The sequence below is a fragment of the Euphorbia lathyris genome, chromosome 6 (assembly GCF_963576675.1).
Source record: "Euphorbia lathyris chromosome 6, ddEupLath1.1, whole genome shotgun sequence".
NCBI lineage: Eukaryota > Viridiplantae > Streptophyta > Magnoliopsida > Malpighiales > Euphorbiaceae > Euphorbia > Euphorbia lathyris.
Window position 1 is genome coordinate 87,137,139 of NC_088915.1, and position 15,368 is coordinate 87,152,506.

General features: G+C 34.6%; 1 protein-coding gene across 1 annotated transcript; it reads right to left on the reverse strand.

The window, feature by feature from the left end:
* Positions 1-2,580: 2,580 nt before the first annotated feature.
* LOC136234082 (uncharacterized) lies at positions 2,581-9,041 on the reverse strand. The gene is made up of 6 exons (XM_066023846.1): positions 8,489-9,041; positions 6,996-7,076; positions 5,245-5,328; positions 4,694-4,839; positions 4,503-4,613; positions 2,581-3,382 (listed from the first exon to the last, which is right to left on the reverse strand). The coding sequence occupies exons 1-6, from the start codon at positions 9,015-9,017 to the stop codon at positions 2,798-2,800; spliced, it is 1,536 nt and encodes a 511-aa protein (XP_065879918.1). The 5' UTR covers positions 9,018-9,041; the 3' UTR covers positions 2,581-2,797.
* Positions 9,042-15,368: the final 6,327 nt, after the last annotated feature.

Here is a 15,368-nt window from a genome sequence, read left to right on the forward strand (position 1 = left end):
CTGACCTTAGGTGGAACTGCGTCTGCGTCTGGAAGCAAAGGCAAAGGCATTGCTCATGTTGACCCATCAGCTCTAAGGAAGAAGAAGTGAAGTAAATCTAGCCAGTCTGTGTCTAGAGCTTGTGTCTAGAATTTTGGGAATTTTGGCACCATATCATATCCTGTTTTGTTTTCATTATCCACTGTTTAGGATAATGTGCTTTTGTTCTGTTATGGTTGTTGTATGTGTTGTTAACAGTTATCTAATATCAGTTTGTCCCTTTCCTGATCCATCCAGTCAAAGAAACAACATCTTTCCACAATTAAGCCAATATAATCAAAAGCAACAAATCTAACCATAGAAGGCCTAAGATAAAATGAATGCAACCCTTACGGGGGAGTCAATTCAGAAATTTCAATCATGGGGCAACTTAAAACTGAGTTCCGTAATTATGTATTTTGCCAACATCAAAATGGGGGAGTTTGTTGAAACACCTTTCCAGAAGATTTTGATTTGACAAAATCATCCATGATTAAGAGGAAATTAAATTTAAATACTTTGATTTAATTGTACTAATATGTTTGTGAATCTTGAGTGCAAAAATATATAAAGTAAAAGACAGGACAAAAGACAGCACAAGCGAAGCTGAGAACTCAGCATGACAGTATGAAAACTGAGTGGAGTTAAAGTTCAGAAACAAAGCGAAGCTGACCTTGGAGGAACTCAGCATGAACCATGAACAAACGAAGCTGAGTATTCAGCAGGACAGCATGAAGGATTCGTTCTACTAAAAGACAAAGTCTGCCAATCATCTGCACCAATAATTGGTACCTCGAAGATACCTAAGAAGACTAATTCCGAGAGTCATGGGACGTTGGATTATTGGAAATAGACAACTGTCACAAACAAACAAAACAGACGCAAAAAGACAACCTGACGCCTGAAGTAAAACAGAAGCAGGGAATGGTGTGCAGTCTGAAGATTTCCAGAAAATGTTTCCCAAAAGAGCCGTTTTGGTGGCAACGGTCAAGACATTTTAAACGATCAAATCCATAGGATTTAGCCTATATAAGGACAATCGAAGAACCAAAACGATGTCGAACTGAAGTATCAAAAGAAAAATACAAGAGAGAGTTTCAAAAGCACTCAAAAACAATTTCTATGTGTAAATGCTAAATTGAGCTGTAATAATCTAAAGTGTTCTTTAGTTCAAAAAGGAACAAGTCTGTGATCAATAGTGATATTGAGAGAGTAAAGCTGAGTGCTAGGTTGTTAGCATTTCAGTAGTAGAGAAATCTAGGTGCTGGGCTGTAGCACTTAGTAGGAGTTGAGTAGACGAATAGAGGAAGGTACTCTTACATATTCAACTGCCTTGTAATTGGTTTGTGCTCTACCGTTAAAGAGCTCAGTATTGGATTCAAAAAGCCCGGAGGACTCTGGGGACTGGACGTAGGCAGAGAGGCCGAACCAGGATAAGTGATACTGAGTAATCTCTGAACTCTCTCTTATATTGCATGTGTTGTTTGCTAAATTTACTCAGCATATAAATTATCTAAGCTGACTTTGAGTAAATAAGTGGTGCTGAGTTAGAAGCTGACCTTTAAGAGTGTCAATTCTCAACTCACGTAAAAACAACCTTAGTCAACTCCTGACTAAAGCTGTCTTCAAATATATCTCACCAAGCTGACCAAAATCAGAGTTAATAAACTCCCAATATAACTTCTGGTCAGCTCAGTTAAAACGAAAAAAAACTTATATTAGTTCCTAACCCCCCCTTGGAACTAATTATCAGGGACCAACACACAGTTTTCATGTAATTTACAACGTTTTCCGATAACCAGTAGATGCTCAAACTCCATAACTCCCTTCTGGACTCGTCCCTAAATCTAGCAGATAGTGGTGCATATCCCTTTACCGTCTTTTTTTTTTTTTCTAAATTCTCTTTGCAAACATTGAGATCTTAACTAAAAACACCAAGGTGCCATGGTAGATATAAAATTGTATGATACTAAAAACCGAATAATGTTGTTCGTGACAAAAAATCCTTAAAGCCCGATTAAAAGTTTGTTCAGGTCTAATGCTCATACATGGTTTGTCAAACTATATATAAAACCAATTTTCAAAACACCGGTTTCAAATGCAAAGAATCTAGTATTTAAATCACGAGGTTCAATGACAAATGTGAATATCCAACACCGGTTTTTGATGTCTTGTTGCTACTTTTTCAGTTGCAACAACATTTGAAACCGAATTGGTGATCCAATTAGTCGGTTCTTAGCATTTGAAAACAATATTTTGAGCACCGGTTTCATACCCCTTCCACAATCCAAAAAATTAAAACCAGATCTTACCGAATTCCCTTTTCAAAAAAGCATTATTTCGAAGAAAAATCCAATTTTTAACGAACTATTTAATCCAAGGAACGAACCGGATATGATCAAAGGAGATTCATACAAAACTTATAGCCAGGGGCAGATACTGGGGGCGAGCCCCTCCGACCACCATAACCACGAGTATTTGAGGTTATGGTGGTTCTGACCCCATATCTCCAAACCCAAAATTCTAATTTTTTTGGTTTGCTAGGACCTCTTTAAATCCAACAGATTATAACATGTATATATACGAAAAATATTTGAACAAGATCAATTTAGCAAAAAGAAAAGATTTTTTTACACACCACGTGTAAAATCGGCCCCCCAACCAAACAATCCTATATTCGTCACCGCTTATAGCAGGAGACTTCCCAAAATGCTCCCAAGCCTTTTCATCTATTGGCTGTACAAAATTGCATTTCAAGCAAATGCTGAGTTTTCTAAAACTAAATCCCAGAAATCGTTAACAGCAATCCATAATGATCACTCGGCAAAACCGGGAGATCAAACAGCTTTATCTCTTTCTTCACTTTCTTCTCCTTCACATGAAACAACCCGAGGATCGCATCCTTACCAATCATCTCAATCTGATCAATTCTGAAATCTTTCAGATTACACACAAATCGATCGAGTCGTTTCTGCAATGTCCGGTTACCAGACAGCATCTGATTCGACTTGGTATCATAAGTCCACCCGTTATCACCTGGTTTTAGCTCTCCCCAGGCATCAATCCACCCGTCAGGTAAAGGGAAATTGCCGTCTAACTTGTCATCCCAGTTCATGTCTCCACCGAAAATCACATTCTGATTCTGCTTGAGAAAGTCTGTAGCTTTCTTCGCTTGCTCGATGCGTTCCTTGCTGAACATCTGATTCCATGTCGGAGGTGCAGGGCAGGGACTCTCGAGATGGCTTGTGGCGATGACTAAGGGTTTGTTCGGGTGAAGTTGGAGCTCGGCTGTGCAGAGTTCTCGACCCATTATAGAGTTGTCGAATTGTAGAGTTTTGAAGGATTTCACTGGAACTTTGCTTAACTGCAAGCAAAAATATCAACAGATTGAACTAAAATCAAATTCAGCAATTCATTTTTTGTTAGATTGAAATTGGAAAAAGCCTCGATAATCCATCTTGCTCGCTCGGCCTAGCAATTTTCGAGTAGAATTCTTAATATACAAAGCAGACTTGCGCGGGAAAATGACACGTTTGTGGTAAATTAGCAAACTATTTCTTCGCTTTATGGCCTATGTTGCACGGAAACTCATCTGCATTAGTGTTTCCGCATTTCATTAGTGTTTCCGCATTTCGTATCCACCCTTTCCTAGCTATAATTTTTTTTAAATAATGTCTCCCCGGTATCTGTTTCCGTGCAACATAACTTATGGAAGATTTAAAAGTACTTCTGAGAAGGGGTGTTTTTAGCTGCATCTGCCGGTCTCTTCATCCACCATTCAAATTAGCGGAAAAATAGGAGAATTTTAGACTGATCTGCCTTTCAAGAAGGCGGATGTAAAGTCAGCTGCCTGTATGCAAGGCGGACAGAGCAGCTAGCCATTCATACTGGCGGACACTAGTAAATTTGATCCTCTAATTCTGACTCCACGCCTTTTATATGAGTATATCCGCCAATATGACCGGCAGGGTGAATCAAACTTCATCCCAAAATGCGCCATTTTCCCGACCTTCAAGTGGAGATAATTGCTTACTAACATGCAAAAGTATGGTCTCGAAAAAATGACACATTTGTGGTAAATTAGCAAACTATTTCTTAGCGTACCGCAGATTTAAAAGTATTTTAAGGGGTGCTTTTAGCTGCATCTGTCGGTCTCTTAGGCATATACATTCATCCACCATTCAAATTGGCAGAACAAAAAGGAGAATTTAAGACTGTCATCCGCCTTCTTGAAGGCAAATGGAAAGTCAGCCACCTGTATGAAAGGCGGGCAGAGCAGCCCGCCTTTCATACTGGCAGATCACTAGTAAAGCTGATCCTCCAATTCTGACTCCACGCATTTTATATCGCGGATGTAAAACATCTGCCAATATGACCGCAGGGAGAATCAAAATTCACCCCAAAACCAGAACTTTTTTACTATGAAAAACAACCCGAAATGTTGTCATTTTCCAGACCCACGTCAAGTAGTGAAAATTGCTTACCAACATGCAAAAGTATGGTCTCGAAAGTTCCAGCTCATTAGAAACAGAACAACTATATGTTTTCCACCAGCTGGACCGCCGAAATATGTCATATATATTAGGAGTAACCTCCTGCAAAGTAAAGTGGTTTCGAGTAAGAAGAAAGTAAGGTTAATCCGATCCATAGAACAGAACACCGAAAAAAATAAAACCTGAAAACAAATGACTTCAGGTGAATGCAGTTGAATGAGATCTCCGATAGCTTTCATCCTCTTATGCAGCTCCAAATCTTCTCGAAACCAAACATTATAGCTCAAGATCTTAAACGAAGTCGAAACAGCTGGTGAGTTAGTTTCCTCTGCAACACATTATAGAAATTTTTTCAATAATGTTCATCGGAAAAGTCATGATGTTGAAACAAACATAAACTACACATGATAGGGTCATGTCGTGTCTATCTACTTTGGTGATCCATTAAGGGTCAATCCTTAAACGACCAATTTAATAATCGGGTCACATGATAGGACGAGAAATTTAAACGGATTGACATAGTTAATCAAATGAATTGAATATGGGTCAAAATAACAGAACACATTTGACACGATTAATTAGAATTTGTAGAGCAAGGTCAAATTGACACGACCCGCCAACTCGCCAACATTATAAGGGTTATAACGAGTTGACGAGTCAACTCACGAGACGACCCATTTATGTATGACTGGCAGATTAAAAGAAAACAATGAACCACAAATATCAGACTTGCCCTTTAAAACTGTCACAGCCTTGTTTGATGCCCCAAATCCTTGAAATCCACCCAATTTTGTGCCGTCTTTGCTACCTGCTCCATCTGCATAACAGAAGCATTATTCACAGTTAAATCATGTAAATAAAGGCATTATTCACATTATGTTGTACGGACACGGCAATGGACTATAACATAACCTTCACAAAATCGCCTTAAAACAGCCTTCAAACAAAAATGGACACTGATACGGACATGAAACGGCCACAGACACAAAAACGCTACTAAAGAGAAGTGTCCGTGTAATATAGCTCACACATATAAAGAGTAGTTTAGCTGCCTAGTCAAGCAATGTCGTATATTGGCTTAATACCTCAGCCGCCGCCACCTGAACTTGTCTCGTTTTGTCACATACCCCCTTTATTCGGTGGCCAATCTATCAGGCCCGTCAACTCAACAAATGTAACACTTTGTGTCGCTTTATATGCCTACACGGCATTGATTAGCTCCCTCAACTCATCTTGTGTATCCTATTAGCCCCTCAACTCGCCAAATGTAACACTTAGTGCCCCTTAGGAGGAGTTCTTATATTAAGCATCCGGTCTTCCATGTCACTTGGAGGACCCCCAAATCACATTTGGACACGTGTATTGTGACCCCACTGAATAAATAAAATAGTAGGGCCTCTTATAATATGTGTGGATCTGTATTACACATGTCAAAATATGTATGGAAGGTCCTCCGTTTGACATGGAGAACCAGGTGCTTCTAATAATTTTTGCCTTAGGAGGTATACTCAATGCCATGTAGGCACAAAAGGGGTTAAATGTATGACATACAACAAACCAAGGTCTAGGTTTAATACATTAGTTACCCCTATATTTGTCCCAAACCTTCAATTGACCCCAAAACTTTCAAAAGTTCAAAATTACCCTTATTCTTGTCCGATAACATTCAATAAATCTCTATTCTTGTCCAATTGCATTCAATAACCCCTTATTTTTGTGTAATTACATTCAATAACCCCTATTTTGTGCAACTGCATTTAATAACCTTTTATTTTTGTCCAATTTGTTGGAGGTAGAAAATGGGAGACACTCTGCTCCGTAGTGCTAGCCACGAGTCAAAATGAAAATGCCAAATAGAACAATAATTAGAAACGATTGAAAGTTCACGTTACAGTCAAAATTTTGGGAGTTATTGTATACAATTGGATAAGAACGGTGCTCATTTGGAACTTTTAACTCCTCCCATAACGTATCTAAGAAATGAGTGGATTGACTCGAATCATTTAGCTCTCTAACTAAGCAATGTAGGATATTTAACAAATCGACAAACACAACCGATTGAAAGAAACATAAAAAGTTAGAATCTTTCTGAACTTTCACTCCACAAAAACTACCCAATTCAACAAAATCCCCACAACCATCAAAATAAGAATACGATTTAACCATCATCAAATCACCTTCCCAACATGGGTTAAGGCAAAGGAAGAAGTGAAAATAACAGAAAACATAGAGTTTGAGTATTGGCGAGCCTTGGCGCAACGGTCAGCATTGTTGTCGTGTGACCAAGAGGTCACGGGTTCGAGTTTTAGGAGTGGACTCTTGCCAAAAAAAATTGGCAGGGGAAGGCTTGCCCCCAATACACCCTTGTGGTGGGACCCCTCCCCGAACCCTCGCGTAGTGCATCGAGCCACCCTTTTTTATAGAGTTTGTGCATATCCTCATTTAAAGAAGCATAAAAGGAACAATTTGAACTATCCAACTTGCCTTTTAAAACTGTCACAGCTTTGTTTGATGCCCCAAGCCCTTGAAATCCACCCAATTTTGTGCCATTTTTGCTACCTCCATCTGCATAACAGAAGCACTATTCACAATCACAATTAAAACATGTAAACAAAGGCATAAGTCACCCAAAAAGGAATTTCTTACACATTATGTTGCACGGACACGGAAACGGACTACTGGTAACTATTTCTAAAACATAACCTTTATAAAATAGCCTTCAAACGAAAATGGACAAGGAAACAAAATGGCCACAAGCACAAACGCTACTCAAGAGAAGTATCCGTGCAATATAGCTCACACACATATAAAGAGTAGTTTAGCTCCCTAGTTAAGCAATATTGTATATTTAACACTCTCTCCCTCACGTCCAAACAAAAATAGACACAGACACAAAATAGCCATAGATACAAAAACGCTACTAAAGAGAAGTATCCGAGCAATATAGCTCACACATATAAAGAGTAGTTTAGCTCCATAGTTAAGCAATGTAGTATATTTAACACACTCCCCCTCACATCCAATTCATTTGAAGCGTGGAGATAATATTAACAAGTATCCAAGATTAAACCATGAGCATGACTATGATATCATACAAAAAACAAAGGTCTAGGCTTAATATTTATTGCCCCTGTATTTGTCCCAAAACTCCAATTGACCCCTAAACTTTCAAAAGTTTCAAATGACCTCTATTCTTATCCAATTACATTCAATAACCCCCTACTTTTGTGCAATTGCATTCAATAAACCCCTAAGCACACGGACACGAAACAGCCACAGACACAAAAACACTACTAAAGAGAAGTGTCCGTGCAATGTAGCTCACAGATAAAGAGTATTTTAGCTAACTAGCGTCAAATTCATTTGAAGTGTGAAACTAATATTAACGAGGATCCAACATTAAAGACTAATGTCATACAAATCTACAAACAAACAAAGGTCTAGGCTTAATATATTTGTTGCCCCTATATCTGTCCCAAAACTTCAATTCACCCCTAAACTTTCAAAAGTTCCAAACAATCCCTATTCTTGTCCAATAACATTCAATAACCTCCTATTTTTGTGCAATTGCATTCAATAACCTCCTATTTTTGTGCAATTGCATACAATAACCCCCTATTTTTGTGCAATTGCATTCAATAACCCCCTATTCTTGCGCAATTGCATTCAATAACCCCCTGTTTTTGTGCAATTGCATTCAATAACTCACTATTTCTCAATAGATTTGTTAAATGCAGAAAATAGACAGATAATTAGAAACTATTGAAAGTTCAGATGGAAGTCAAAGTTCTGGGTTATTGGATAAGAACAGTGCTTATTTGAAACTTTTAACTCCTCCCAAAACATATCTAAAAAATGAGTGGATTGACTCCAATCATCTAGCTCTAACTAAGCAATAAACAATGTAGGATATTTAACAAATCAGCAAACACAACCTATTGAAAAAAAAAAACATAAAAAGTTAGAATCGTTCTAACCTTTCACTCCACAAAAACCACCCAATTCAACAGAATCCCTACCACCATCAAACGAATCCCCAATTTTCCTTTTGCAACTCTTCAATGGCTGGAACACAGACCCAACAGCAGAATCCAAGCCCTCATCTAGACCAATATCATTCAAATCATCAAAACAAGAAAGGGAAGAACCAGAAGAAGCCCTAGTGCCACAGATTTCACAGCTAGTATTCTTGTATAAATTCAAGTAAGTGCAGGCATTGCAGGACCATTTTGGGACATTTGAAGTAGAAGAGGAGGAAATTGAAGGAGAAAGATTTGGGGAAGACGGTGATAGACAGAGTCCGCAATTGGGTTTTGAAGATGGGGAATTTATGAAAGTGCATTTCTTGCAGGCCCAAGACATGGTGAAGGTTTCGCCGGAAGTGGGTTTAGGGATAGTTCCTGATCGGAGATAGGGTGGATTTTGGGAGAGAGTACGAAGAGTTGCTGATCGGAGAATGATTGGGTTTTGGAAGAGAAGACGAACAGTTGGGGATTGAAAGATCATGCCGCCATTTTATGAGATTTTGTAATCTATTTACCTTTTTAATTTCAATTTCAAACTGGTTGCTCTTTCACTCGAGGTTACGTGGAAGTGTGACCCGCGTGGGAATTACACGTGTGTGTTATGTGGGCCCACGTTTTTGGATTATGGGCTTCTATACATTTGGGCTAATCTTCAAGAACTTAAAGATTTAGGTAAAATTACACAGAAATTCATCTTTTAAAAATTATTTACAACTATGTCAAGTTATAATTTTAAAGTATATCAAACTAGTAAAATCAGTCTTTTAATATATTTTAAGGACTATAATTTATAAATTAGAAGTCTAGAATATATTTTCTAGGATTTATGATTTATGAATTGAAGTCTAGAATTTTTAAATTATGGTGTAAAATCATAATATATAGAGAATAATGACATATTAAGAATTAAGTTTGGTGATACGATTTAATTGTAATTTTGTATTTAATTACAATATTCATGTATTTGACCCAAAGATTTAGGGTTAAGTAAAAAATTACAATTAAATCATATCACTAAACTTAATTATTTTTGGGTCAAATACATGAATATCATAATTAAGTATAAAATTAAAACTAAGTCATATCACCAAACTTAATTCTTAATATGTCATTATTTTCTATATATTATGATTTTACACTATAATTTAAAAATTCTACACTCCAATTCATAAATCATAAACCCTAGAAAATATATTCTAAACTTCTAATTTATAAATTCCAATCATTAAAGTATATTACAAGTACTGATTTTATTAGTTTGACATAATCTAAAATTATGACTTGACACAGTTGTAAATAGTTTTTAAAAGATGAATTTCTATGTAATTTTCCCATGAAAGAAGTAGGGGTGGCAAGGATTGAACCGAGCCAAGTCAAAGCTTTGATTGGCTCATGTTTAGCTCAGTAGAAAATTAACGAAATAGATTTGAGCCTTGAGCTCGGTTTGTGTTCAAGATCCTATTGACCATGAGTTGCTCATCAGCAAGTTGTTTATTTTTTTTACGAAGTTTACTCGCGAACACCTCACTAATTTTGTTCATGATTTATGCTCACAAACAGCTTATTAATTATGTTCATAAACAAAATATATGAACAAATGAACAAATTGTTCGTAAATAGTTCATTTATTGCACATTATTATGCTCCCGAACATATTCATCTAATAGCAAATAAAATAATATTAAATTAAAAAAGACTTTATTAGAAATTGAATAAAAAACAATTACCTTCAAGAAAAGAGTTATAGTTATGATAAAGCATGGTCCCACCGTCCATCTCCACCAAAAGCACACCACCATAATAAACTCCAAAACCTCTCCAAACCACCAGAAACATTTCTCGATCGACTTAAACAACTTCACAACTTTCTCCTCAACAACATTAGGCGCATAAGACAATGGTCCATTGGGTTTTGGATTCCAATTCCATGATTTGGGGGATCTCAAAGGAACACCTTCATCAAAACCTCCTTGATGAAAAAATATGCAACCCAATCGTGAATGTTAGATGCCTTTGAGTGAAAAGGATTGTATCTTGTTTTCCGTTGAAACGTGACGTGATCCTCAACTTTTCACCGGATCATCCAATGTAATGATCGAAATACTCGAGGCCCAAAAGGAATCCCAAATTACTCGCCAAATAAGAGTCGCAAAGGGGAGATCTATCCATTGAGGTACAGGCTGCATCATGCAAATGTCAGTCTTGATCACATACACCTTAATGAGCATGTAGAATTTGCTCATTAACCATTAGATTTAGGCTTATTAGAATTCTAAGGTGGAGATTCAAAGCACCTTAAGACTTAGATTTGATAAACCTAGATCTAACGGTGAATAGTAAATTCATTTGCTCATTAAGGTGCATGTGAAAATTCCTACATGCAAATGAAGATTAAAAGATGAGCAATGATATAATATAACCACTCCTTAGGCCATCTCCAACCGTCTACTCTATTTTTCTTACTTTAACTCTACTTTTTTCTACTTCATCTTCAATTATAGAGTCACTACAGTAACACTTCTCCAACCATCTACTCTATTTATAACCCTAAAAAAATATTTCTATTAACAAATAATATTTTATTATCATTATATTAATTTTACATACCATTTATTATATAAAATAATATTTTTACTCTTAAACAATCATTAAACCTTACTTTAAAAATAGAGTAAGACATTTTGATTCTTCATATATAGAGTATCAAAAACCTTACTCTAAAAATAGAGTAAGGTTTTAAAGTGCCATTGGAGTGCTCTTTTACTCTAAACATAGATTATAGAAAATGATTGGAGATGGCCTATGGATGATTTCAGGCAGGGCCGGCTCCAGGGGGAGGCCGCCTAGGCGGTCGCCTAGGGCCTCCGATCGGAATTTTTTTAAATTTGATAATTATTAAAACATTTATGGTTAAAAGGTATAAAGATTTAGATATATAACAAAATAATATAGGTAGATTGAATGGTAAAGACATAGTGGAGATGTTTATAAAGGTGAGAGTTTGATTCTTATGAATTACAATTGGTAATTTGGTGCAAAATGTTATTTAGACTCTGATTTATTGAAAATTTTAATATTTGGCCACTAATTTATTATTTTGTCACATTTAAACCATAAACTATTTAAATTGATGAAATTTCACTCAATTTTTTTTATGATTCCTTGGATCAGCATTTGTTAGTTCATTTTTTCTCTTTTTTTTTTCTTTCTTTCTTTTGACAACACCTGTACTGATTTTTTTCTAAACTTTTTTTCATATTTGGAAACAATGTATAAACTATTATTTTGTTATTGTAGTGATTTTTAAATTTTTTATTTTTTTAATTACAAGATGAAATGCACTTATAAATTACAATTTCTAATTTGGTATAAAGTATTATTTAGACTCTCATTTATTTAAAATTTTAATATTTGACCACTAATTTATTATTTGGTCACATTTAGACAATAAACTATTCAAATTGATGAAATTCTACTTAATTATGATGAAGTCTTGATAAAATTGTTTTCTTATAATATGTGGTGATATTTTGACGTATGAGTTTGACATATCGTACGTTTTAAAGTTGATTTACCCAAATAATTAATGAGATTAAAACAAGAAAACAAATCTCTAAACTAAAATTTATCAAGTCTAGTTATCAAAATATCATCATATGTCAATAATTCTATTAAGTTTCCATCCAAATTGGATTGAAATTTCACCAATTGGGATAGTTCAGTGACCAAATGACAAAATTTTGGATAGATCAAGCGCCAAATGACAAGATTCCTTGGATTAATCGATGTCCAAATAGTGATTTAAGCATGTAATTCATAATAAATACGCGACTCAACTAATTTTTAATCTCGAAGATAAATTCTTCTCTTTCTTTCCATAGAATCTTGCAATTAGGTTCGAGTTCAGCCGTCCGATATTAATTTCCAGAAATTAATACTTTACCGTCTGCTTTCTTCTCGCATGACTGGTGAGAAGAAACTTGATTTTAAATATATAAAAGAAAACTCGATTTTAAATATATAAAAGAAAACTCGATTTTACATATACAAAAGCAAGAAGAATAATAATTTCTTATATTTATGTTATTATTATATGACTTGAATTGTAGTTAATAATATATTGGTTTTACTATTACTATTTATTATTTCTAAAATAGTATTAGATTTAGATATGAAAAAAAGTGCACAATGCGCCTACGGCCTCCAAAATGCTGGAGACGGCCCTGATTTCAGGCTGTGAGGTTGCGTAGGCACCCCCATGCGCCCTGCCTCCGTCTTTGGACATAAGTATGAGTCTCTTTTATATATTCTTTTACCTGAGAGCCTAAAATTACTCCAAATTTGAAATATTAAGGACAAAAATTTAATATTTCTTACATTATCGGTATATTTGAACTTTCCCAGTAAAATTTAAACGTTTTTGCGAATTTAATTTAAGATTTTGTTAATTATCAAGAATTTTCACATGCATCGTGAATTTGCTCATTCACCGTTAGATATAGGCTTATTGAATCTAACCCTCATGATGCTTTCAATCTCCACCTTAAGATTCTAATAAGCCTAGATCTAACGGTGAATGAGCAAATTTTACATGCTCATTAAAGTGCATGTGATCAAGACTGGTTAATTATATGTTGATACATGACACTATTTGATTAATTTGATTAAAAAAAATGAAAAGAAGTATACGAGACCTCTCATCTTTCACTCTATTGTTCATTAAGCTTGATTTTTTTATTTGGATACATGAAGCTTATAACTTTTTTTTTTTGTCTCATTAAGCTCCTAAAAACACAATTTTGAACATAAAATTTGGTTAATTAAATGTCGTTCATTTTACATGCGTTCAAAATTTTTATTTTTCACAATTTGAAAGCGGTTTTTAATATGTAATATATATGACTATAGAAAAATAAGTAAAAACTTTATTTCAACACAGTAAAAACATATAATTTTTAATACAGATGAAATGAAAAATGTATTTTTGACTGAACTAAACGTTCACAATTAACTAATTTAGTAAGAACTTAATGTGATAAAAAAATATCAAAAGGATTAATGTGACCAAATAAAATAGGGTTAAGGTGCAAAAATACCCCTAACGTTTTGGGTCAGGAGCAATTTTACCCCTAACGTCTAAAATGGTGCAATTTTACCCCTAATGTTTGTAGCCAAGAGCAATTTTACCCATAACGTTGATAAATTGGATCAATTTCAGACACTATTATAAAATACAGTCATTTTTTTTCTTTATTTTGCACCAATTGTATATCAATTTGTTCTAAAAAAATATATAATGTTTTTTGTAATTTAATAATAAATTGGAGATTAATATTTATAAATTCGGTGAATTTTTTGAATTTTTTTGTCTAATTCGTACCAAAGACAGTATATTTTTAATATTTTTTCACATCCCAGCATATATTTGTAATTTGTTACTAATAAAATAACGCATGTGAAGTGTAAATGACAAGATTCATGACCGAGAAGACAGTTTAATGAATTATTTCTCAAATTGACCCAATTTATCAACGTTAGGGGTAAAATTGCTCTTGGCTTCCAACATTAGAGGTAAAATTGCACCATTTTAGACGTTAGGGGTGAAATTGCTCCTGACCCAAAACGTTATATAAGCCAAAAAGTGAAAGATCGGGACTTTGATGGTAATTTTTGCCAAAAACAAATTAAAAAAAAAACAAATTATAGACAAAATTGATCCTTGATGTTGATATCAAATTTAGTATCAACCCTTTATCCAAAATAATCTATAACAAATTGGATTTGTTCTTCCCATAAAAAAAAAAGTAAATTCCTTTGTTATTTTTCTATTTACAGTAGCTGAAAAATGACCTAAAATGAGAAAAATCCATTTCAAGCCAAAACACAAAACTTTCATTCACTTGAGGACAAAAATACAACATTTATTATAAGAATAGTTTATACATTCCTTACCTAAATTATATTGACTAAAAATAGAAATAAAAATGACAAAATGGAATGAATAGAATACTTCAATTAAAAAAAATCATCTATTTTTTCCCACCTAAACACCATGTTACAAAACCCCTATTCCCCCCCCCCCCCCCCCCCCCCCCCCCCCCCCCCCCCATCAATTCATCTACAGATAAAATTACATTTAAACCTTTATCAATTGAGATTATTCTATTTGCGGTAGATGATGAAGACAGAAAAAGAAGGCGAATTGATCTATTTCGGTGGTTTCCAAAGGTTCATGATGCACCTGTGATTCCTATTGTATCTAAAAAAATCAACATAAATGATCGGTTTTAGAGGTGTATGATATATTTTTAAAAAAACGAGAATTGTAAGATGCACTTAGAAAACATGCAATTCACGATAAATACAAATGCAAATTCCAACAAGTCTTTGCTTAAATTTAGACATGATACATGACACCTTTTTATTAATTTGACAAAAAAAAAAGTAGAAGTCCAAAGAAACCACTTGTGCGTTAACGTTTTGTCAAACAAGTATTTTTTTTTCCAAATGGGGACTGAAGTTTTTGTTTTGCTAAAAACGAGATCTTTTAATTTGACACTATAAAAATAATTCTTAACGATATTAAAGTTTATTAGTACTACCATATTTAGACCATGTTTGGCAATTAGCTGTTAGTGGATTTGACTAGCTGATTTGACCAGCGGATTGTGTGAACTTGTTTGATAAAACTTAGCTGATTGGTAATAGATGTTTGTGTAAAATAACAAATAAGGACATGGTAAACCATTTATTTGGGATTAAAGAATATTAATTAGGGGTAAAAATGTCCATATAAAGAGATTGAGCAATAAACTAATTGAAAAAGCTCCTA

What these genes read in the sequence shown, in the direction of transcription:
- LOC136234082 (XM_066023846.1), bottom strand. Translation starts at nt 9,017, where the DNA reads ATGATCTTTCAATCCCCAACTGTTCGTCTTCTCTTCCAAAACCCAATC. An exon ending in GGCTGTGACAGTTTTAAAGG is followed by an intron (nt 4,840 to 5,244) that starts GCAAGTCTGATA and finishes AATGTGTTGCAG; the next exon opens with AGGAAACTAACTCACCAGCT. An exon ending in GACCATACTTTTGCATGTTG is followed by an intron (nt 3,383 to 4,502) that starts GTAAGCAATTTT and finishes TTTTGCTTGCAG; the next exon opens with TTAAGCAAAGTTCCAGTGAA.